This window comes from Drosophila bipectinata, chromosome XL (genome assembly GCF_030179905.1).
Source record: "Drosophila bipectinata strain 14024-0381.07 chromosome XL, DbipHiC1v2, whole genome shotgun sequence".
Lineage (NCBI taxonomy): Eukaryota > Metazoa > Arthropoda > Insecta > Diptera > Drosophilidae > Drosophila > Drosophila bipectinata.
This window is the reverse complement of record NC_091734.1, coordinates 1,574,150-1,598,274: the sequence shown is the minus strand read 5'-3', so window position 1 is coordinate 1,598,274 and position 24,125 is coordinate 1,574,150. Positions and strand designations below refer to the sequence as shown.

The window sequence follows — 24,125 nt, the reverse complement described above, 5'->3', positions numbered from 1 at the left end:
GTGGGTTATTTCCGATAGTTCAGTTATATGGCATCTATAGGATGAAGTCCCCTATATGGTCCACTGCGATGGCTATATCTTCCCCAATTCTCATCCGATTCTCAAGCGGATAGTTTTAATCGATTTCTGGATCGATTTACTACCATTCTGCATCAAAATCCCGAGACAAAATATTTATTAGATTTTTTGTCCATTTTTCCTGATGGGATCCCTTAAAAATGCTGTTTTCCCTATAGGGCCCACTGCGATGTCTATATCTTTCCCAATTCTTATCCGATTCTCAAGCGGATAGTTTTAATCGATTTCTGGATCGATTTGCCACCATTCTGCATAAAAATCCCGAGACAAAATATTTATTAGATTTTTTGTCCATTTTTCCTGATGGGATCCCTTAAAAATGCTGTTTTCCCTATAGGGCCCACTGCGACGTCTATATCTTCCCCAATTCTCATCCGATTCTCAAGCGGATAGTTTTAATCGATTTCTGGATCGATTTGCCACCATTCTGCATCAAAATCCAGAGACAAAATATTTATTAGATTTTTTGTCCATTTTTCCTGATGGGATCCCTTAAAAATGCAGTTTTCCCTATAGGGCCCACTGCGATGTCTATATCTTCCCCAATTCTCATCCGATTCTCAAGCGGATAGTTTTAATCGATTTCTAGATCGATTTGCTACCATTCTGCACCAAAATTCCGAGACAAAATATTTTTTAGATTTTTTGTCCATTTTTCCTGATGGGATCCCTTAAAAATGCAGTTTTCCCTATAGGGCCCACTGCGATGTCTATATCTTCCCCAATTCTCATCCGATTCTCAAGCGGATAGTTTTAATTGATTTCTGGATCGATTTGCTACCATTCTGCGTCAAAATCCCGAGACAAAAATTTTTTTTTAGATTTTTGTCCATTTTTTGTGTTTTTCCTTTTGGATCCTTATGAAAGCTGGAATGTCGTATTATTTTGCCAAAAATGTAAAAAATACTGTTAAAATACCGAAGCCGAAGCTTATTTTGAATCAATAAATGAATTAATGAAACAAAACTGTTTTTTAAATTTCTTTACATAAAATATATAACATAAATATATGTTTTATAAAATTAAATTAAAAAAAAATGTAAATTAATACCAAAGAAATTCAACAATTATATAAAACTATCGGTAAAACGCGTTATGGTTTTTAGAGAACTCTTCTTGTGAGCTGCCTCACTAATCCATAGTAAACAAAAATTTTGTTGTTTATCAAAGTTGTTTTCTTCTTGGGGACCGAACGGGATTTGGAAACCAGACAGGACTTGGCCATGTCGAAGTTGAACGACACCAAGATTCCAATCACGGAGTTTCTGGAGGCCTACCGCCGTCAGCCGTGCCTCTACAACTCACTGCTGGACACATACAAGAACCGAGAATCCCGAGAAGAGGCTTATGGGGCGATAATCCGTGCCTTGAAGATCCCCCAACTGACCGTGGTGGACATTAAACTAAAGATAAAGAGCGTTCGCACCGTCTACTCCAAGGAGCTGCGCATATGGATGCGGGAGAAGGAGCTGGGCCGGAGCTACGAGCCAAAATTGTTCTGGTTCAAGCTGGCTGATTCCTTTCTGCGATCCGTGTCCCTTTCCCACAGCAAAAAGGTGGGATATCCATAATATTTCTTGCTCTTCTTTGTTTAAGTTGGTTCTTCCAGTCCAAGAACAAGAATGGAAGTGCTCCGCAGACACCTATCAAATCAGAAGCTATGGTGCCTTCAGTGAAGATGCTCTTCAACACCACTGCCGATATCAGCATGAGCGAAGATGCCCTGGAGGAGGAGGAAGAGGAGGATGAAACAGCAGCGACGACTGAGACTGGGGTCGAAGAATCAGAGCACCATGAGCAGGATACCCAGGAAAAGGCAGCAGAAAGCAACTGCCTCATAAGCGTGGCCAGTGAAAGGACTGGCCGGGGCAAATCTGAGCTCATTATTGACGATTGCATGGTGGAGGAGCCACAGCACCAGCCCCGGCAGCCGCAGCATATGAATCCTCCTCCGTTTGCTCCACATCCCTCCCTCCATCAACCCGGCCCGCCAGCACAACGAAAAATGAAGTACAACCCAACCGGATGCGAGCCAGCCAGCGATGATGAACTGATGATCTTCGGCCAGAGCATCGCCTCCCAGCTGCGCAACATCACCGACTCCTACTCGAGGTCCGTGGCCAAGCTGCGCATCCAGCAGGTGCTCTTCGAGGCGGAGACGGGTCACTTTCAGAACGTGGACGCCACCAGTCCGCCACAGCTGCAGCATACCTTCTAATCCGTGACGAAGCCGTTTAGTCTATAGACCTTAGTTCGGATATCCGAACTAGAAAAGGGTTTATGAGCCCTTTTTTTTAGATTTGTTTTACGCATTTAGTTAATTTATAATTAAACGCAATATAAATATGCAGTAATTTTATTCCCAGTTTAAGATTTATTTATTCAACTTGTAAATATGTGTTAACAAATAAATAATGTCCATTTTAAACCTGAAAATATATTCAACGATTTTTTTTAAATCTTTGAAATTATTCCGCCAAGAGGATTCTAAAAATGATGCCAAGCATCCCAAAGTTAATTTATTAGTTTTGGTTTTTAAATCCTTTGTTAAAATTGTAATCTTCATTATTTTATCATTCTATAAACATTTAATTATCTTCTGTTTCTTGTTAATATTTTTTCATAAAAATTTAAATTTATTTATCGATAAAAAAGTATCGATGTCTGGCAGCGCCGTTCTAGAGTGTTCTGCGACGTGCTGCCAGACAGGGAAAACAAAAATTTAGGAACAAAATATCGATATCGATATCGCGATAAAAATAAATATTTTCGACGTCCCCGTTCTCCCACCTCTATTGTTTGCCTTTTCACAAAACCAAACGGAGATTGTTAAGCCAACACCAAATTAGAATTTTGTGAACAAACAAAAAACTTTATAGCAGCAATATGCTGATATTAAATATACTTGTGAGTACTGTTTTAACATCCAATTTTTCGTGGCAAGCACATCTAGGCTAAAAAAAAAAAGAGAAGACGCACACATACTAATAAAACGGGCACAAACACTACAGCGATTCTATTCCACTGCATTGTTTCTGTTCTTTTTTTTCACTTTTTTTTTTTTTTTTACACATTTCTACGGTACTTTTTTTCATCAAAGTTGGTCGTATTTTTTTCGTTGTCCCTTTCTTGTATTTTGGCGTTTGGTATTGACGCGTGCGGAAATGTGAAGTGTGCAGATTTCATTGGCATTTGTTCTCTGGTGGAGTGTAGAAAAGTAGAGGCTGTCTCGTGAAATGCAGTGGGGAGGTGAGAGTTTTGTGTGTTGTTGCTGTGGCTGCAATAATGAAAATTCGGTGAAACAGGCCCAGACATGCACACACCATATACAATAATGCCGTGTGTGTGTGTGTGTGCGTGCCTGGGTGTTTGTGTGTGAGTGGCCATTTTCAATTGTTATTGTGAATTGTAAAGTTTCCGTCGCAGGAAATGAAAACGCGCACCAAAAATTTGCGGAAAGAAAAGTGTTCTCGTCTTTGCAACCTGAGACATGCACGCACACATACGGTATACGGTCTGCACATTATTGTGTATGTGTGAGTGCGTGTTTGTGTGAAGGGAACGGTGACGGTGACGGAGGGGAAAAAGTTTTCAGCTTCTTTTTTTTTTTTTGCAAAAAGTTACTCCTGTTTTGGGTTGTTTTTGTTCAAGTCAACCTTGACTTACGCACTATTCTGTGGCGCTGTGGGGACAAACTTCCCCACCACTCTTACTTTCCCCCCGCTTGGCGCTCATTTGACATTTTGCCTCAAACATGTTGCGTTTGGATGTGCTCTTGTGTTGGTGCCTGGCCGATACTCATGTTTCCAAGTGTTTGTGTGTGTGTGTGTTTGTATGCAAGCTAAATAAAACAAAAAAAAAAAAAATAAAAGAAAGAATTGAATCGGAAATCCAAGTCGTACACCTCATTTTCCTTACCGAGTATCCCGAGTATCGAGTATATTCCCCGAAAACTCGGTTCTGTTGATGCGCGCGCGCCCTCTGTTTTGCTTTCTTTTCTTTTCTTTTTATTATCCTTTTATGCTTGATTCTATAATTTGTGAAATTTTCATGTTTTTATTTGTTTGCGACTCCCGTCTTGGTCTCCCAGCTGACAAGTGCCGTTAGCTCAGGTATTCCTGTCAGATCATGAGTGCGCCTGTAGGCGTAGGGCTCTCGGCTTGCTTGTTATTCGAAAAAAAAAAAAAACAAAAATAGACATGTTTATCATATGTGTATCGTATACTCACTCACACTTGCTATTCCGATCCTGCAGATTATTGAACACGCCGACGAAGTATACATCTAGACCGCAATTCGATGCTTAACCAATAAACACAACAACCCGATAACCGATCGACTGCCGCCGCCGCCGTCGCAACCCCACACCGTACCACTCTACACCGCCTGGAGCGCCCCCCTTATACCATCTCGCCACAGTAGGAAGATAGCCGTTGCAGCCGGTAGTGCAACCGGAAGATCGCATTAGTCCGCAGCCGGTAGTGGCTGCCAGTTGGAATCCTTTCGAAGTAGTGCTGACGCCGCCGCCGCCACTGGTGCTGTAACTGCTGCTGCCTCCGCCGCCGACGCCACCAGCATCGGAGCCGGAGTCGGAACCGGACCCGGACGCGGACGCACTGCACCGGCTGCCCTCCCTCCGGCTCGCAATCCGATCGCAATGAAGGTGGACACGGTGAAGCTAAAGAAGGGCTCCTCGGAGCTAACGGCCGAGTGCCGTGAACTGATCGATGAGCTGACCAAACGGCGCAGCCGCGCGGAGCTGTTAGAGTTCCTCGACACTGTGCACGTCTGGATATATGGCAAGTGCGAGCTCTACCACTGGATCGAGATTCTCGACCGATTCGACAAGATACTCGAGGAGGCGGCGCGCCATGTCAACGCCAACGAGTTTGTCCTGCAGTGCGACACCAATTTCCAGGACCAGGTGAGTAATGCCCCTTGTTTTTAATTCGAATCAGAGTTACTAAGTTAAAAATAAGTCAGTTTTTAAAACAAAAACCACAAATATTAGTCCGAAATCAATAAAAGTCATATTTTAGGTTATGGTCTTCAGCATTCAGACAAGCATGGGCATGTTTGTGGTTCTAGTCTTGAGATTTCAGACAAGTGTGGCCAAACTTTAGATTATGGTCTTGAGCTTGCAGACAAGTGTGACCATATTTTAGGTTATGGACTTCAGCACGTGGACACATTTTAGGTTATGGTCTTGAACTTTCAGACAAGCATGGGCATGTTTTAGGTTATGGTCTTGCAGACAAATACAAACATGTTTACTGCCTGCTACCTTGTTTGGAGGTTAGGTTTTCTCTGAAAACCAACCTTTCTTGGGAATTCGTTGAGGAAATGGGTATATTTTTTTAATGAGAACTACTGGGCTATTGGAAATCCGAAGCCAAGCCAGAAATTGGATCCACAAGTGGAGTGCCAATTCCATTGAACCTTCATGAAGGTTAAAGTCAAGGAAAAAAACAAAAGAGGGCTGAGACATGGGGGAAATGCATTCTACTTGTGATATATTTAGAATTCTTCGTACTCACCCTTTCCTATCCTGATTCAAGGATGTCACATTGCTGCTGCACGTGCTCAACTTCACCACACTGCTGATAGAGCACTCGTTTTCGCGACATCTGTACAACTCGATCGAGCACCTGACCCAGCTGCTCTCCTCCCAGAACATGGACATTGTCCTGGCCGTCCTCAACCTGCTCTACATGTTCTCGAAGCGCAGCAACTTCATCCCACGCCTGCCCTTCGAGAAGAAGGAGCTGCTGATCGTCAAGCTCTTCAACATAGCTGAGGTGAGTTATCATGATTCTCTCCATCAACTCCATCCTAATCCTCGTCTGATTATAGCGCTGGGGCGATCCCAACTATGGTCTGTCGCTCAAGGACTGCTGCATCGGCGAGCCAAAGCTGGAGTTCCTCTACCAGCTGTGCATCGACTATGTGGACGAGCACGGTCATGCCGCCCAGCTGGAAATCCCGGACATGATGGACCTCTGCCACACGGCAGCGGCTCCCGAGGTAATCAAAACGATTGCCGGCCAGATCTCAAAGCCCAGTGAGGCCATCAAGGTGGGTACTCCATCCCAAGGGGTTCTTGTCCATCCCGCTAATGTTTAATCCCTTCGCAGATGCGCATTGCTCATCGTGTTCGCCTGATCTCCGGCTTCAATAACTACAAGCTGCGGCTGCAGTTCGTCCAGGCACGCCTGCAGGCCGTCTCCATACTGATTTACTCCAACGCCCTGCAGGACAACACGGACAAGGTCCTGTACGCCGGCTTCGGCGAGGAGCTGTGCGAACTGATCGACAAGGAGGACGTCCATCTGGTGGAGATCCGGGCCGCTGTGCTGCGCACGCTCACCTCGATGCTCCACTTTGATCGCAATCCGAATGTGCCAAGGTGAGTACGCCCCCGCCAAACATCCACCTCTTCAGAGGATTCATGAGTGCTTCCCTTGTAATCGTGCAGCAGAGCCGGATCGCGTCTGATGAAGATCGTGCACTATACGGGTGCCGAACGGCAGGGCGGGACACTGCCGCTCCTGGTGCGCGACTGCATCGATAACCTGACCACACATGGACTGACCGAGCGGTATCCGCTCATCCTGGCCACCTCGCTCTTCTCGCTGCTGTACCACCTGGCCAGCTACGAGATGGGCGGCTCGGCGCTGGTCAAGAGCGGCATGATGCAGTCGCTCCTGTGCGTCATCAGCTGGCCGGGCGTCGACCTGGAGCACATCACCTTTGTGACCCGGGCGGTGCGGGTGATCGACCTCATAACCAACATAGACATTGCCAGATTCCATCAGAACAACGGACTGAACGTCTTCATCGATCGCCTGGAGAAGGAGATCAAGAGCTGCTGCAAGGCTCTGGCCGATATCGGTATAACTCTGAAGGAGTCCACCCTGCGGGATGACCACAAGCTGGACACGTCGCTAGACCAAGTCGACGAGGACGTGGAAGGTGAGTGTTCTTGCTGGAACTGGCTACTCCGATATAGTTTCTAATTCCCTCTGATTCTCCTCCAGATGCCGCCACTGAGAACGCCTCGGTGGCCAGTGGTGGCGCCTCGCCACGTCGCGACAGCTCCAGTGACACGGTTGCTAGCCGCGCCTACAGAGCTTACCAGGAGCAGAGCGGAGCATTGGGATTGGGAGCAGCTGGGGGAGCGGTTGCTTCAGGAGCAGGACTCCTGGACATTCGAGGAGTGCTGGGAGGAGGAGCGTCCGGCCAGGATCAGGCCGGCGGAGGCATTCAGCGCGATGGAGGTGCCGCCAGACCGGCCCCCGTCATGTATCCGGCAAACAGCTACTATGCCCGGCCGCTAGCGGAGCGCAAGGCGGAGCTTTCGGCGCAGCTGCCGAGCAGCTTGCAGCCGAAGAAGCCGTCGTGCGTGACCCAGCGGGCCGCGCTGCTCAAGTCGATGCTGAACTTCCTCAAGAAGAGCATCCAGGACCATGCCCACTTCAGCAACATGCGCAACATCATGGAGACCAGCCTCACCCAGTCGCTGCGCCACATCATCGCCAATGCGGAGTACTACGGGCCGTCGCTCTTCCTCCTGGCCACCGACGTGGTGACCGTCTACGTATTCAACGAGCCCTCGCTGCTGTCCTCGCTGCAGGACCTGGGCATCACCAGCGTCATGCTGAAGGCGCTCCTTCAGAAGGATGTGCCGGCCACCAGAGAGGTCCTCGGATCGCTGCCCAACGTCTTCTCCGCCCTCTGCCTGAACGAGCGCGGCCTTTTCGAGTTCCTCTCCTACGATCCCTTCGACAAGGTGCTGAAAGTACTCCTGTCGCCGGACTACCTGGTGGCCATGCGGCGCCGTCGCTCCTCCGACCCGCTCGGCGACACTGCCACCAATCTGGGCAACGCCATGGACGACCTCATCAAGCACCATCCCTACTTGCGGGCCGACGCCACCGAGGCCATTGTCCGGCTGCTGAACGAGCTAGTGCGCCTCGGCTCCGATCCCAGCTTCATCTGCTGGCGCGCCAACAAGGAGAGCAGCGGCTCGGGCTCCGGTTCGGGCAGCCACGGCGGCAGTCATCACGCCGCCTCGGCTCCCTCGCCGGTGAGCGGCCCGGGCGGAGCGGCTTCGGTCCTCCAGAGCGCGGCGGACACCAACGACAGCAGCGGCGACGACGACGACGATGACGATGAGATGAGCTCCGCCTCCCAACAGCAGCAGCAACAACAGCAGCAGGGAGTGGCGGGCACGCCGCGGATTCCCCAGTCCTCCGGAGCAGGAGCAACAGGAGGCGGCGGAGGAGCGACCACCCCGTCCTCATCATCATCGGCCGCCGCATCGCAGGCGGTCAAGTTGGTGGCTCCCTCGACGCCGCCGGAGCGCGAGGCCATCCCACTGATCGATTACATCCTCAACGTGATGAAGTTCATCGAGGCCATATTCAGCAACAGCCCGAACGGAGACCACTGCCGGGAGTTCGTGCTGCACGGCGGCCTGAAGCCGATCCTGCAGCTGCTCTCGCTGCCCAACCTGCCGGTGGACTCGCCCGTCTCCACCACGTCCCAGGCGGTGGCCAACGTGTGCAAGGCGATCCTCAGCCAGGCCCAGGAGACCAAGGTCCTGGACGTGGCCCTGAAGCAGCTGGCGGACATCGTCTCCCAGCTGAAGCCCCTCATCAAGCACTTCACTTTTCCCGGCGGCAGTGTCCTGCTCGCGGAGCTCGTCTGCTGCCAGAAGCTGGAGGACGGCTTCGCCAACGCCGAGTACACACCCATCCTGCACAACATGAGCTTCGTCCACGGGTACGTGGTGATGCTGGTGCATCTGTGCCGCAACGCCTCCACCGACATGCGCGCCATTCTCCTCAAGCGCTGGGGCGTCAACCGTGAAACGGGCGTCCAGCTGCTCCAGCAGCTCGTCCAGCTCTACATCTCGCTGGTGTGGGAGAGCACCATCCTGCTGAATCTCTGCTCCGACGAGCCCACCCAGCACCCGGATCTCATATGGGACGAAATCGCCGCCCAGATGTCGGCGGCAGCGGGCACAGCAGATCCCCTCACGGAGGCGGAGCTGTCCCGGAAGCTGGAGCGCGCTGCGGAGTTCCGGACCAAGTATACGCCGGAGGAGCAGTTCCGCTACATCAAGTCCCTGCTGGCGGCCAGTTCGCGGCTGGGCCGGGCCCTGGCCGAGCTGCTCGGCACGCTGGTGAAGCTGTCGGTGGGCTCGCCCCAGACCCGCCAGCGCCGCATCAACGACCTGATCAGCAACATCAACAAAGTTCCTACGCCGGAGGCGCGCGAGATAGCCCGCATCCTGAGCTCGATCCTGGTGAACGGGTTCAGCCACGAGAGCATCCTGCCCAAGCCGGTGCCCAAGCTGAAGCTGACCTTCCTCATCTGCTCGGTGGGCTTCACCGGGCCGATGCTGTTCGACGACAAGCGCAGCGCCTTCCACCTGATGATCTCACAGTTCTGCGCCGAGAACGGCCTGAAGGCCTTCTTCGAGATGTTCTACTGGGCGCTGTCCCTCGACAACGTCTCCCAGAAGTTCAAGTTCGACCAGTGGGCCACCATGGAGGACCTGATGCAGGCGCACGAGGACGACAAGCGCGACTGCCCGGAGGGCACCGGCGAGTTCCTCGACGCCTGGCTGCAGCTGCTCGAGAAGATGGTGAATCCCCGGGCCATGCTCGACTCCCCCTACACGATGAGTCCGCGACTCAACTACCTGCCGGACTCGGTGCCTTTCGAGCCGGTCTTCTACCTGATCCACATCCACCAGCTGGCCATGCAGGCGCTGCGCCGGATCTGGTCGCGCCGCCCCATTCCCAACTACGGGCCCAGCATGTTCGAGACGATGATCCTCATCCTGAAGCACCTGATCAAGTCGCACCAGACCCTGCTCGACCGCTACCACACGCGCATGAAGGAGATCAAGTTCGAGAACCTCTACATCCGGAGCACGGACGACGGTCTCAACGCCGACCACATCAAGACCCTCACGGACATGGGCTTCACGCACTACCACGTGATCGAGGCCCTGCGCAGCAACGCCTCCTTGGAGGAGGCCACCGACTATCTGCTTAACAACCCGGAGGCCAGTGCCCTGTCCAGCCAGACGGGCGGAACAGCTCCACCCCCGCCGCCTCCGCCCTCGTCAGGCGCCAACATGGACGTAGACATGGAGGCTCCCTCGGACACCAACTGCAAGCCGGCAGGCACCGCCACCGCCACATCCAGCTCCAGTTCGTCCTCAGCGGCACCCTCGGCCACATCAACATACGATTACAAGCACCTGAAGCTGATGCCGCAGCTGATCTTCGACAGATTCTGCGACGAGGCGATATCCCGGGCCTTCGAGTTCATGGAGGCCATTCCGGACACGGTGAACAGCGCCGCCGACCTGATAGCCGTGCTCTACCGCCGCCACAACCACCTGAACAAGCAGGTCTTCGTCACCAACTTTGTGCGCAACATCATCCAGTGGGTGGACTTCACCCTGCAGCTGTTCGAGCCCTCCAAGTCGGGAGGAGGCCAATCGAAGGCCAACCGGCTGGAGGAGTGCCTCACCGGCATGACTGCCACACGGCTGTTCGTCCGCCTGAAGACCTCCACGCTGCTGCTGGAGGAGAACTACAGCGATCTGCACAGGCCGCTGGTGGAAGCCATCACCGCCCAGGACGCGATGGGGCTGTTAGTGAAGCTGCTCGACTGCATGAGCACCTGGATACTGGAACAGGCGGTGGTCACCGGCGATGCCGGCCAGCCGCCGCGCCCTGCTGTACCACGCTGGGTGCAGAACCTGGTGGACCTGATCGATGCCATCGATAGCATCAGCCACATCCTGCAGCGGAAGAGCAACATGCGGGCAGTGAGCAGCGACGTGTGGCGCTGGTACGACGCCTCCACCGGCAAGTGGAACAACTACTCGGACGCCAACAACGAGCTGATCCGGAACGCCTACGCCGCCGGCGAGCGCTGGCTCCACATCAACATCGGACGCCAGCGGTGCACCGTCAGCCTCAACTGCATGACCCAGGTGAGCGAGGCGTCCGGCACCCACCGGCCCGTCTTCCCGGCCCTCAAGCTCAACGATGCCATCGTCAACCTGAACAACCCGGTGGCCCTCCACAAGGTGGAGAACATCCTGAACCGGGTGGTCAGCACGGCGCCCGACGGCTCCGGCACTGTCAACACGGACGAACTGATTTCCGTCCGCCAGCTGGTGAACCTCAACGAGGACGTCCCTGCCAAGGCCGGCGAGGATAAGACCAGCGAGGAGGGCGCCTCGGCCCAGCCAGCGCCAGCCGCCGGAGGAGGATCAGCACGCGCCATGACGACGCGCAGCAAGTCGCGGCAGAAGAACGCCGCCGCCGCAGCGGCCGCTAAGGCAAAGTCATCTAATTCGGGTAGCAAGTCGGGAGGATCGGGAGGAAGTAGTGGATCTGGATCCCCGCCACTGCCCAAGCGGACGCAGAAGATCATACTCAACGAGGAGCACGTGGGCCTGAGCAAGTTCGACTGCGGCCGGATCATCGGAAGCATTGTGGCGCTGCTCCAGCCGGGGCTGCTCCTCCACCACGAGACGAAGCTGTCGCTGCTCCGGCTGTGCGCGCGCCTCACCCGCAACTTCGACAACGCCCAGGTGTTCATCCGGCGCGGCGGTGTGCGGATGCTGCTCCAGCTGCAGCAGTCCTGCAGCTTCATGGGCTTCCCCACCTACGCCATCATCATTCTGCGCCACGTCCTGGAGGCGCCACCCGTCCTCCAGGAGGCCATGGAGCGGGTGCTGGGCATGCGTGCGGCCGGCATCGTTCCCATCAGCCACCGCGACCTCATCTACGTCCTCACCCAGGTCTCTACGGCGGTGTCGCGCAATCCCCAGATCTTCGTGGCCGCCGCCAAGGAGATGCTCAAGGGCGACTACCTGCTGAACCCGGGCTCGACTCCCCTTACGGACGATGCCCGCATCATGGTCAAGTCCAAGTTTGGCCAGCAGCCGACGGCCGCCGCCGGCAACCCCAACCAGACGCAGGGCTCCGGCCAGGACGCCACTTCGCCGACATGCGGCTCCAAGGTGGACTTGAAGGACGATCTGCAGGTGCAGTCCTCGGTGGAGGTGCTGAAGGAACTGCTACTTGCCCTGGTGCAGCCCTGCTGCCACTATGGAGGCATAGCGGCCTCGGATCGGGGACCCCTGGCAGCGGCGGAACTCTTCCAGCCGGACCAGCCCCTGGGAATGGAACCAGACGAGGTAGGTGGCTCACCCATTTCTTCCAGACTTGCTCCTAATGTGATATCCCCTTCCCAGGACACTCCTGCTCCCAGCAAGAAACAGAGCTCCGGCGCAGCCGGCCAGCAGACGGACAAGTTCGAGCCGTGCTGCTGCTCCTGGCACATCCCCACCAGCGCCCACAGCCACGCCAAGCCAGCGCTGTCGCGCGCCACGCTCCTCAAGCTGCTGGCGGACGCCACGCGGGCCTACCAGTCCCTGGTGCCGCGCGTCCTGCTCTCGCACATCTACCATCCGGCGGACAGTCCGCTGATCTCGGCCCCGCAACAGACGTTCCTGGGTGTCCTGCTGGACCGCTTCCTGCCGATCACCCAGCGCCACCACGTGCCCGAGGTGAGCACCATGTCCCGGGTGCTGATCTGCTCCCTCTCGGACTGCTACCAGCAGCCGGGCGTCCAGGTGCAGGTGTCCGAGGAGCTGCACGCCGCCGTGGCGCGGGCCCTCGCCCAGCCGGACTCCACCGAGAAGCACACCCGGCTCCAGGTGCTGATGAGCCTGTTCCCCAACCTGATCGAGTCCCCCATGCTATACGACAAGGTGCACATGCACCGCAACAACATGTACCGCGTGCTCCTGCGCCAGGGAGTGATGACGTACCTGACCAAGATCGCCCAGTACAAGGACCTCTCGAACCACAACACGCTCAGCACGCTGGCGGCCATCCTCCGGCCCATGGAGATCCTGCTGCGCTTCAGTGTGTCCACCACCACGCTGGGCTCGAAGCGCATCCTGTTCGGCAACGGCTCCGGAGCCAACGGACCCGGCAACCCCACCGGGCTGTCGAGCGGCATGAACTCCGGACCGGGCAACACCTACGGAACCATCATCAACCGACGGCTCTATCCGAGGCTGGCGGCCCGCACGGCCGTCAGTGCCGCGGTGGAGCGCTCCAACGCGATCGGAGGCGAGCACGTGCTCCGCGACATCATCCGGAACGTGCTCTCCGACCGGCGCCACGCCTTCGAGTTTATCTTCGATTCGCACGAGATGGCCGTGGACTCTGACGACGTGCCCGCCCCTGGCGGAGGCGGGGGATCCGGCCTGGTTGGCGGAGCCTCTGGAGTCGGCGGAGGAACGGCGGCTGTCATCGATGTGGTGGAGGAGCGCAGCAACGGCGGCGACACCAACGACCCGGGCGGCCTGCCCCCCGTCTCCGGTTCGGCGAACAACGCCTCCGGATCCTCGGGCAACGGCAGCGGACCCGTGCGTCCCGTACTTAACTTTGACCAGCTGTGGGACGACTTCCTCCAGAGCGAGGGCTTGCGTCTGGCGTCCCGGAGCAGCGGCGGTGCCGGATCGGGAGCCGGAAGCGGATCCTCGGGCCAAACTGGTCAACAGAATGGCGGAAACTCGGCCGGAACCAACTCCGGGAGTGCCTCGAACTCAGCCGTTTCCGGAGATCCTCGCCTGCGTTCCAACCCGGACGTGGATGTTGGCAGCGCGGTAGGCGGCGGAAGCCACAATCCCAGCGTAGTGAACGACAATGGCATCGGCGGTGGAGGCGGTAGTGATGGCGCCTCCACCTCCTCAGACACCGGAGCCCCGGGCGGCGCCCGCGAGATGAACGCCTCTATCCTGGGCGACGTGAGCACCTCAGACTCGGACTCGGACGGCTCGACAGAGAACGACGAGCGCAACGAGGACGAGGAGGATGAGGAGGACGAGGACGCCCCCGACGAGGACGTGGACGAGCACAGCGAGACGGACGTGGATGAGGAGCAGCCGGCCCGCCAGTTCATCGAGGTGTTTGATCACATTTACGAGCCCGAGTCCTCGGAGACTGCATCCAACGACGCGGATGTGGACGCCGACGACGACGAGGACGAGGATGAGGACGACGTCGACGAGGACGAAGACGACGATGAGGACGATCCCGACGACGAGGATCGCAACGAGAGCCGTGCCATCGACCAGGAGCTGGAGAACCAGATCGACATAGCCCTGGCCCTCGCCTCGTCCAACAACCGCCCGCGACGCAGTGCAGCCGTCAACGCCTCCGGCTCCGGAGACTCGTCCGCCAATCGGCCCACCGCCGAGGAGGACGACGAGGACGCCGACGTGGATCTGGATGTGGCGGCCGACCGTGCAGAGGCCTACCTCTACGAGAGACTGGGCGGCGACAGCCCCCACCTGATGCCCACGCCCCCGGCCAGCTTCCGGGTGCGCATGAACAGCTCCATTGCCCAGCCCCTGGACATCGACGTGAACGGCGGTGGCTCGGGCGGCGGATCTGGCGCGGGACAGGGTGCCAGTGGCTCCCAGCCGGGCGGCTCCTCATCGAATGCCGCAACAGTCGGACCCACTGCCTCGGCATCGTCTGCCCTCCGCACTTCGTCCGGCTCCTGGATGACCCCGGACTTTAGCTTTATTGGCGGAGCGGGAGGCGGGTCGGGAAGTGGTGCAGGAGGAAGCGGAGCATCTGGCGCCGCTGGAGCCTCCAATGGCGGCGACGCCAACGCCTTCCACGCGGCCACCCTCGCCCAGCTGGAACGCAACGGAGGCCCCTCGGGAAGCGGCATGAGCAACCTTCTGGACGAACATCCGAGCGCTGGCGGCAACCCGGGCGGTGGATCCGCATCGGGAGCCGTTGGTGGGTCGAACAGTATCGGGGCAGGCGGAGGGGCCGGATCCTCGGCCACCCAGCACCCGAATTCGACGCTCTGCGCCACCGGGGTGCGCCGGAGGCTGCTCTACCTGGACCAGCAGTACTGCGTCTGCATGCCCACGCACCAGAACCCCACGGAGGAGACCCAGATGGAGACCTTTACCCAAGACGGTGAGTAAGATGGCATCTCTGCCTGGACCTTTTCTGAAACTCTTCTTTCGCAGCGCTGCACTGGTGGCTGGAGGAGGCCAAGGCCCTGGACATGGAGAGCCAGACGGACGCCTGCTTGTACGCCGCCCACTTCCTCGTCCCACATCTCATCAAGGGCATCAAGAGCTCCTATTACCCGCGGAAGCAGGAGGAGGACAAGGAGGCCGCCCGCATCGCTGCCACCGCCGCCGCGGCTGCCGCTGCCACCTCGGCAACGGGAACAGCCGGAAGCGGATCGGGAGCTGCGGGTGGAGCTGCCACAACCGGCAGTGCAACTGGCACGACGAGCAGCACCGCGTCCACGGCCCCATCCTCACAATCGTCCAGCAACTCGACCAGCAGCAACAGCAGCATCCTGGTGCTTCCCCCGGTGGCTGCGTCCGCCACTGGCGGCACCCGTCGCAGCTCCATACCAGTACTGATCCCCTCTAGCTTTGGAGCTGGATCTGGTGCTGGCACTGGACCGGGAACCACCGGAGCTGGTAGCTCTTCCTCGGGCGATGGAGCAGCCACGACTGCAACGAATCCCTACACACCCTTGACTGGTGAGTGTCCTGATCCGGATGATTCCCATTGCCTTTCGATTTTAGATCTTCGTTTTCCAGCCGCATCCACCACTGGAGGCAGTGGCTCCTTGGACGCGGCAGGAGCGGTGCGCAGCCGCCAGCTCCGCGGATTGCGCCAGCAGAACCAGGTGAACTTCAACATCTACGCGGAGATCGACCTCACCAACGAGCAGGACAGCCAGGGCTCGAGCTCGGGCGGTGGAGGTGGAGGTGGCGGTGGCGGAACCGCGGGCGATGGAGCCGAGCTCCAGAACTCGCAGAACCAGAACCAGAGCCAGAGCCGTCATCCGCCGGTACCGAATCTGCCCAGCAACGGCCGCCCCTCGCGTCCCATCTCCCGCCTGGACGATGCCGAGCTGCTGCTGATGCAGCTGGTTGACCGCCAGACCTCGGCCCGGAGCCGCCCGGCAGCCGGAAACCGCAACGCCGGGTCGCCGCTAATCAACGCCCGTCCTCCCATGCGCGACCTGCCCGCCCGCTTGCAGCGCCTCGTCCAGGCGCACGTCACCGGAAACGGATCCTCCCGCTCCAACCTGGGCCTGGCCGCCCTTTCATCCGCCAGCTCTGGATCAGAGTCCTCGTCTGCTAATCCGCCATCCACTCCGGCGCCGACGCTCGTCTCGGCACCCACACCGATCTCCAGCAGCACGCTGGAGCAGCTGAACGTCGCCGGTGCGGAGAGGAGCTTCGCCCTGCCGTCTTCCCTAGACTTGGACGTGGATGTGCTGCCCGGCATTATGGACCTGCCGCTCCAGGAGGAGCATGAGCAGCAGCAGCAGGTGACACCGCCGCCAGTCAGTGAGAACGCGACGGATCCCCTTTCCGGGCCGGCCGAAGCCTCGGCCTCGACCACGCCCGAGCCAGACCGAGCCGGGGACGACAGTGTTGCGTCCCGGCCTCCATTCATTCCTGCTCGCACACCCGAAGAGGTGGAGTTGATACTATCCCAACTGCCGCGATCTGGAGGAGCCTCCCCACCGGCCTCAGCCGCTGCGGGAGAAACTCCAGCTCCAACTGAATCCTCGACAGAAACGGCCGCCACTAATGCAAGTGGCACTGGATCTGCACCAGAAAGCGGAGCACCGCCTAGTGGAGAATCTGGGCAGGCGACAGCCACGGCAGGAGAAGCTGCTGCTGCGGCCACCGGAGGAGCTAGTGGTGGCTCGGCCGCTGCCAGCACCATTGCCGACATGAGTCCCGAAGTGCGGGCCGCTCTCGGGGACCTGGAAGTGCCGGAGGGCGTGGACCCCTCCTTCCTGGCGGCCCTGCCGAGCGAGATGCGCGAGGAGGTGATCCAGGAGCACCTGCGGATGCAGCGCATCCGCCAGCGGGCGCAGCAGAACGCCATCCAGATCGCCCACGACTCGCTGGTGGAGGTGAACCCGGAATTCCTTGCGGCCCTGCCGCTGAACATCCAGTCGGAGGTGCTGATGCAGCAACGGATCGAGCAGCAGCGCCAGGCGGCGCAGAGTGCCAATCCCGAGGACCCCGTGGACACGGCCGCCTTCTTCCAGAACCTGCCCGAGAACCTGCGCCAAGCGGTGAGTATTCCTGGAAGTGCCTTTTGTAAGCAGGTGGCTTGACTTTGAAGCCTAATCCTTTGCAGATTCTCACCGACATGGAGGAGTCGCAGATCGCCAGCCTGCCACCGGAACTGGCCGCCGAGGCACAGTTCCTGCGCCGCGACTGGGAGTCTCGCAACGGCGCCCGCATGGACGCCCATCCGCCCAGCAACGCCCTCTGTAAGTGTGCCCCGGCACCTCCCCTCCCGACCTGTTTCTCAACCCAATCTCAGCTCTCTCCTCTCTTCCAGCCCGCTTCCAGTCGACGCTGCAGGGACTGGACGAGGCCCGCTGGCACAGTGCCATCTGGTACGACGCCACCGGGAATCCCCAGCCGCAGCACCACCAGCACACGACCATCGTCCACCACCAGGCGCACTCGCACCACGCCCCCAATGTGGGCAAGCCGCTGGCCCTGCTCATGATGGAGGACGAGAACATCCTGCTGGACCCCGACTCGCTGGCCACCCTGCTGCTCTTCCTGTTCGTGGAGGACCAGAAGATGAACAGCATGCGGCTGCACCGCGTCATCCGCAACCTGTGCCACCACGAGCCCACCCGCGACTGGGTGATCAGTGCCCTGATCAGCATCGTCCAGAAGACGAACGAGGACAACGGGAACTTCGGAGCCGGGCAGGCGGGCAGCAAGCCCGAGTGGCTGAAGCTGAGAGTGGATGCCGCCTTCGGCTACAAGAGCAACATCTTCCTGATCAACAAACACCCCGAGGGCAACAGCAGGAGCATCAGCATCAATCCCCAGGCGGCGCAGATGATTGTCCGCAACTGCCTGGACATGCTCTTCGTCCTGGCCAAGCACTATCCGGCCAGCTTCGTGCCCTTCAACCGGGAGACGGTGAAGGCGCGCCGCTTCATGAGCTCCCTGTACGGGAACAGTGATGCAGTGCCTCCGGGCGGGACCCTAGACTTCCGTTCCCGATTCTGTCGCTACCAGGTGGCGAATCGGCTGCGCGGCATGCTGGACGATCCGCCGGCGAGCAAGCCGACACCGCTGGACGAGTCTCCGTCCACATCCAAGGCGGCGGCGGCCAAGGCGGCAGCCACGGCCGGCAAGGTGCCCAACAACAGCGGCAGCAGCTCGATCCCGTACCAGACGAACGCCAAGAACTTCTGGGACGTGGTGATGAACATCGACCGACAGACGGAGGTGCGCCTGGCGCACGTGGCGGACTTCCCGCTGACCTCCCAGCCGGCGTGGGAGTGGCAGCCGAACAACACCGAGTTCCTCTCCTTCAGCGACTCGCCGTTCGGCCAGCTCCTCGAGATGCTGCCCTACAAGGTGATCTGCCGGTCGCCGCATCTCACGGACATGCTGGTCAAGCTGCTGGCCTCGCTCAGCACGGAGCTGCCCAAGGAGGAGGAGCAGCTGCCCTTCATGGACCAGATGCCGACGCTCATCCCCATCGGCCAGGCCACAGGAGCTCCTCCATCCGGAGGAGCCGTCGGAGCCCTCGGCGCCGCAGCAGCAGTCGTGGCGGCGACTAACGCACCCTCTGCGGCAGCTACTGCCCATGGCGCGGGTGCTACCTCGGAGATCGGAGACAGTCTGGCGGCAGGAAGTGGCGGACAAGCCGCTCCGGCGGCCGGAAATCCCGGCTCGGCTGGAGACGGCGCTAGTGCTGCGCCGGTGAAGCCCCAACAGCTGCCCACCCTGAGCGTGGCGCTGCCGGTGACGCCGATGAAGTCGCGCAGGAAGATCTACGCGAAGAACTTCTCGCAGCTGCAGCTGGTGATCGAGGTGCTGACCCACCAGTGCGGCACCACCGAGGGCCTGGACAACGTGGCCAAGCTGATCGTGAACCTCACCCAGTGCTCGCAGGCCTCCAACGCGATATTCATTCAGTATCTGACGGCGGCCATTCTGGGCCTGGCGGAGGAGGTGCGCATGGCCATACAGACGCTGCTGGAGGAGATTCGGGCGTACAACAACAACAGCTCCCAGGCCGGAGCGGCGTCCACATCGGTAACCGCTGCCTCGGCAGCTGGCGCCGCCGGAAGCTCGGCCAGCGGATCGACAGGAGCCTCGCTCCTGCCCAACCTAACCGTCCACGAGGGCATCATGCAGGATCGCTTCACCGCGGAGCATGTGGTGATCTCGGCGCCGAAGAACGCCAAGCCCACCTGCGAGCTGCAGTTGCCGTCGATGAAGAAGCTCATGTCGAACTCCTCCGCCCAGCCGTACTTCCTGCGCACGCTCAAGATCTTCATGCAGGTCCGGGACATGTACGAGGTCCAAAACGCCCAGACGGGGCCGGGAAGCAGTGGCTCCGGCACTGGGGCCGGCAGTGGACTGGGAAGCGGCGACATGGATGACGACATCATCGATATCGAGGGCGATGGCGGAGCCTCCGGTGGCAGCAGCTCGGACGCTGCAGGCACTTCGGCTCCCACATCCATGGAGACCAATCAGGAGAGCGGCCACAATGCCCTGGACGATGATGACGACGACGACGACGAGGAGGAGATCGACATTCTCGTGCCGGAGGATCCACGAAGTCTGCCTGCCAGGCGAGCGGCCGCAGCTGCAGCCGCAGCAGCAGCAGCGGGACCACGGGCTGCACCAGAAGCGGAAGCAGGAGCAGTGACTGCCTCCTCCGCTGCCGGGAAGTCGAACAGACCCACTTTAAGCCAAATTCTCTGCCTGGATGTCCTCTGGCACACGCTCAGCGAGTGCCTGGTGGCGCTGGAAGAGTCCAAGGACGAGTTCGCCGTGCTGGTGCTGCAGCCCACCGTGGAGGCCTTCTTCCTCATCCACGCCTCGCATCGCGTCCCCACCAAGAAGTCGGGACGCAACAGCATATCCGGCGTCTCGGCCGCCGCACTTCGGGTCCTGAGCGGCGGTATGGCCGGCTTGGTGCCCGGCATGGTGCCTTCCTCCTCCGTCCAGCAGCACAGTCCTCTCATCGACGAGTCCAGCAGCGGCCACACCCTCAGCTCTACCAGTTTTGAAGGTAAGTGCATCCCTAGAGACATCCATCGGCGATCTATCCTAATGTTTCGGGCTTTCCATCTTCTTGCAGACGAGCCACGGATGCAGGACGCGGCCACCAACACGCCGAACAGCTCCGGCGGCCCCCCACTCAGTGCCCATGAGGCGCAGCTGCGTCAGGATCGTCAGAAGTTCCTGCAGTTCGCCGAGAAGCATCGCACGGTGCTCAACCAGATCCTGCGCCAGTCGCTCACCCACCTCTCCGACGGACCCTTCGCCGTGCTGGTGGATCATACGCGCATCCTAGACTTTGATGTCAAGCGCAAGTACTTCCAGACGGAGCTGGAGCGCCTGGACGAGGGCATACGCCGCGAGGAGCACACGGTCAGTGTGCGTCGTGTTACGGTCTTTGAGGATTCGTTCCGCGTCCTCTACCGCCTGGGCCCCGAGGAGTGGAAGAACCGGTTCTACATCGTCTTTGAAGGTGAGTTGGCCCAGCATGGCTTTCCTTTTCGAGTCACAAAGTAATCCCCCTTGCTTTTGCAGATGAGGAGGGCCAGGACGCTGGCGGACTGCTGCGCGAGTGGTATGTGATCATCTCGCGGGAGATCTTCAATCCGATGTACGCCCTGTTCTGCGTATCGCCGGGTGACCGCGTCACCTACATGATAAACCCCTCCAGTCACGCCAATCCGAATCACCTGAGCTACTTCAAGTTTGTCGGCCGTGTAATTGGTAAGGATTCAGGATTCAGGACATCATCCTCAATTGTTTAAACTAATACGTGTATCCCTTGATCTACAGCCAAGGCCGTGCATGATAACAAGCTATTGGAGTGCTACTTCACGCGCTCCTTCTACAAGCACATCCTGGGCAAGCAGGTGAAGCACACGGACATGGAGTCGCAGGACTACGAGTTCTACAAGGGCCTCGACTACCTCATGAAGAACGATATCTCCACGCTGGGCTACGAACTGACCTTCTCCACCGAGGTGCAGGAGTTCGGCGTCACCCAGATCCGTGATCTCAAGCCAAACGGACGCGACATCGCCGTCACCGAGGAGAACAAGTTCGAATATGTCCAGCTGGTCTGTCAGCTGAAGATGAGCGGCTCCATCCGGCAGCAGTAAGGATCATTACTCGACTCTATGTATCTGAATGGTTTCTAATGTGAATCTCTTTGTGTCTCCACCAGGTTGGACGCTTTCCTAGAGGGCTTCTACGACATTATTCCAAAGCATTTAATATCGATATTCAACGAACAGGAACTGGAACTTCTCATATCCGGTCTGCCGGATATTGACATTGAAGATCTGAAGGCCAACACCGAGTACCACAAGTACACGTCGAAATCGGCACAGGTGGGTCAGGTGGTCTATTCTATTCGCCTTCTCTTTCTAATCCATGACTTGCCCTCTTTTTTAGATACAATGGTTCTGGCGAGCTCTGCGCAGCTTCGACCAAGCGGACCGTGCCAAGTTCTTGCAGTTTGTGACTGGCACCTCGAAGGTGCCGCTGCAGGGCTTCGGCTCGCTGGAGGGCATGAACGGAATCCAAAAGTTCCAAATTCATCGAGACGATCGGTCCACGGATCGCCTGCCCTGTGCCCACACCTGGTAAGTGGCGACGGGATCTTTAAAATGTTATATTTGGAAAGTCTAACCCCTAATCCTTTACAGCTTCAATCAACTGGATCTGCCCATGTACAAGTCGTACGACAAGCTGCGCAGCTGCCTCCTGAAGGCCATACACGAGTGCTCCGAGGGCTTTGGCTTTGCCTAAAGAGGGATCCCGATCGGCGGATGGCGCAGGACCTGTATTATTTGCGAAGCGAGCCTGCTGCCTGGGCAGAGCCCCCTCCCCCCCTAAACGAGAAGAAAACAATTCCTAAAGAAAGAACGAAAGAAAGAAAGAAAGAAAGAAAGAAAAGAATAGAACAGCCACTGAAAATGTGCGATGATAGCATCAACAAAAAAACTTACATTAGTTACATAGTATATATAAAAATGTTGAATTAATTCCTAATTTTCGCGCCTATATATATACAATATATATTTTCTTAAATTTTCAAAAACAAAAACTTATAAAAAATTAAAAATGATACCTAAATTTAAAATACAAAAAAAAAAACAAAGAAAATCGCAAAAAAAATTTAAAAAAAAACAAAAAGAATCGAAGAAAAATTTGCAAAAAAAAAAACGAAAACTGATTAACGCGAAAATTTAATTTAATGCATATTTAATTTAAAAAAAAAAAAGAAAAAAATTATCGGCGTACAGAAACTCCATCCTTTGTATTAATTTTGATTTTGATTTTTTTTTTGGAAGCCTACCACTGTCGATTTGCACATTTCCCATTATAACAAAGAAAAACGATTTATATAAATAAATAAATACACAATTCGATCTACTTTTTATTTACAAAACACGAAACTAAACAAAACATACGATAAATTATAAATGAAAGAGCAAAGAGCATAGCAAAAGGATTAAATATAGATTATATATAATCGGGATATAAGCACACAGATTTAAGATTTGGTTTCTTGTTTCTTGAATCGAATCGAAGATAATACCTGGCCTGGCAGATCGATCGATCGATGGATGGTTGGGGGGATCGGACAGAGAGGAGCTGATTCAAGCAGATTATTGTATTTCGATGTAAGCGAGAATATAAGTCCCTATGTTATTCATTTTATGTTTACCTTTTTGACTAATGAGCCCCGGATGTAGCTTAAAGAGAGTGTGTGTGTGGAATAAAGTAAGAGTAAGCTCATTTATCACAATACACTTTTGGAAAATCGTTTTTGTTCTTTTCTATACTTTTTAGGACTCATATACAAAGATTTTATTGAATTTAAGGGTATTATTGAGTATCTTATTGGAAGATATACTTTTTTTAAAGGGAGAAATATTCTTCATTTAATTCTCAAGCAAGGATTTAGTTTACATTTAAATATTCTTGAAGATTGAAGGCTCTTTTTCGAAAACAATATTTTGGAAAACAGAAAACAAACAACGGCCAGACTTATCGATAAAAATCATATACCGTGACTGAAGCCGTGACTCATGTCGATATTTTCGACTTCCTACTTTTCATATTTTTCCAATGGATTCCCTGCAAAATGGTAGGTATTCATATCTGGACTACTCCTAAGACTATATCTTTGCCAATTTTCATCCGATTCTCAATCGGAATGTCTTTTAATCAATGTTTTTGCATTCTACGTCGATCTGCATCCAAACATTCTACAGTGACTTTGACTTCGAATTTTTCATATTTTTCCGATAGGTTCCCTGCATAATGCTGGATATTCATATCTGGACTACTCCTAAGACTATATCTTTGCCAATTTTCATCCGATTCTCAATCGGAATGTCTTTTAATCAATGTTTTTGCATTCTACGTCGATCTGCATCCAAACATTCTACAGTGACTTTGACTTCGAATTTTTCATATTTTTCCGATGGATTCCCTCCAAAATGGTAGATATTCATATCTGGACTATTCCCAAGACTATATCTTTGCCAATTTTTATCCGATTCTCAATCGGAATGTCTTTTAATCAATGTTTTTGCATTCTACGTCGAGCTGCATCCAAACATTCTACAGTGACTTTGACTTCGAATTTTTCATATTTTTCCGATAGGTTCCCTGCAAAATGGTAGATATTCATATCTGAACTACTCCTAAGACTATATCTTTGCCAATTTTCATCCGATTCTCAATCGGAATGTCTTTTAATCAATGTTTTTGCATTCTACATCGATTTGCATCCAAACATTCTACAGTGACTTTGACTTCGAATTTTTCATATTTTTCCGATGGATTCCCTGCGAAATGGTAGATATTCATATCTGGACTACTCCTAAGACTATATCTT

General features: G+C 55.6%; 2 protein-coding genes and 1 long non-coding RNA gene across 8 annotated transcripts; 2 read left to right on the top strand and 1 right to left on the bottom strand.

The window, feature by feature from the left end:
- Nucleotides 1-1,202: 1,202 nt before the first annotated feature.
- On the top strand, nucleotides 1,203-2,432 carry LOC108120096 (uncharacterized). The gene is made up of 2 exons (XM_017233599.3): nucleotides 1,203-1,634; nucleotides 1,688-2,432. The coding sequence occupies exons 1-2, from the start codon at nucleotides 1,302-1,304 to the stop codon at nucleotides 2,294-2,296; spliced, it is 942 nt and encodes a 313-aa protein (XP_017089088.2). The 5' UTR covers nucleotides 1,203-1,301; the 3' UTR covers nucleotides 2,297-2,432.
- A 422-nt stretch (nucleotides 2,433-2,854) lies between these two features.
- On the top strand, nucleotides 2,855-22,150 carry HUWE1 (HECT, UBA and WWE domain containing E3 ubiquitin protein ligase 1). 6 transcript variants are annotated; one of them, XM_070282780.1, is made up of 18 exons: nucleotides 2,855-2,985; nucleotides 4,334-5,002; nucleotides 5,637-5,876; nucleotides 5,932-6,153; nucleotides 6,213-6,484; nucleotides 6,557-7,050; nucleotides 7,116-12,313; nucleotides 12,371-15,128; nucleotides 15,182-15,712; nucleotides 15,773-17,274; nucleotides 17,340-17,475; nucleotides 17,547-20,264; nucleotides 20,334-20,726; nucleotides 20,789-20,977; nucleotides 21,047-21,368; nucleotides 21,438-21,603; nucleotides 21,668-21,858; nucleotides 21,922-22,150. In XM_070282780.1, exons 2-18 carry the CDS (start codon nucleotides 4,736-4,738, stop codon nucleotides 22,022-22,024), a joined length of 15,702 nt encoding a protein of 5,233 aa, XP_070138881.1. In that variant the 5' UTR covers nucleotides 2,855-2,985; nucleotides 4,334-4,735; the 3' UTR covers nucleotides 22,025-22,150. The 6 variants fall into 6 exon arrangements, with proteins under 6 accessions (XP_070138881.1, XP_070138876.1, XP_070138877.1 ...); XM_070282775.1 differs by having other exon boundaries at nucleotides 17,529-20,264; XM_070282776.1 differs by having other exon boundaries at nucleotides 6,554-7,050.
- Nucleotides 3,674-4,325, bottom strand: LOC138927535 (uncharacterized). Its single transcript, XR_011444007.1, has 2 exons — nucleotides 3,997-4,325; nucleotides 3,674-3,919 (listed from the first exon to the last, which is right to left on the bottom strand). It is a non-coding gene; the product is annotated as an uncharacterized lncRNA (long non-coding RNA).
- Nucleotides 22,151-24,125: the final 1,975 nt, after the last annotated feature.

What these genes read in the sequence shown, in the direction of transcription:
- HUWE1 (XM_070282769.1), top strand. Translation starts at nt 4,736, where the DNA reads ATGAAGGTGGACACGGTGAAGCTAAAGAAGGGCTCCTCGGAGCTAACG. An exon ending in GGAGACCTTTACCCAAGACG is followed by an intron (nt 15,129 to 15,181) that starts GTGAGTAAGATG and finishes CTTCTTTCGCAG; the next exon opens with CGCTGCACTGGTGGCTGGAG. An exon ending in ACACGTCGAAATCGGCACAG is followed by an intron (nt 21,604 to 21,667) that starts GTGGGTCAGGTG and finishes CCTCTTTTTTAG; the next exon opens with ATACAATGGTTCTGGCGAGC.
- LOC108120096 (XM_017233599.3), top strand. Translation starts at nt 1,302, where the DNA reads ATGTCGAAGTTGAACGACACCAAGATTCCAATCACGGAGTTTCTGGAG. An exon ending in CCCTTTCCCACAGCAAAAAG is followed by an intron (nt 1,635 to 1,687) that starts GTGGGATATCCA and finishes TGGTTCTTCCAG; the next exon opens with TCCAAGAACAAGAATGGAAG.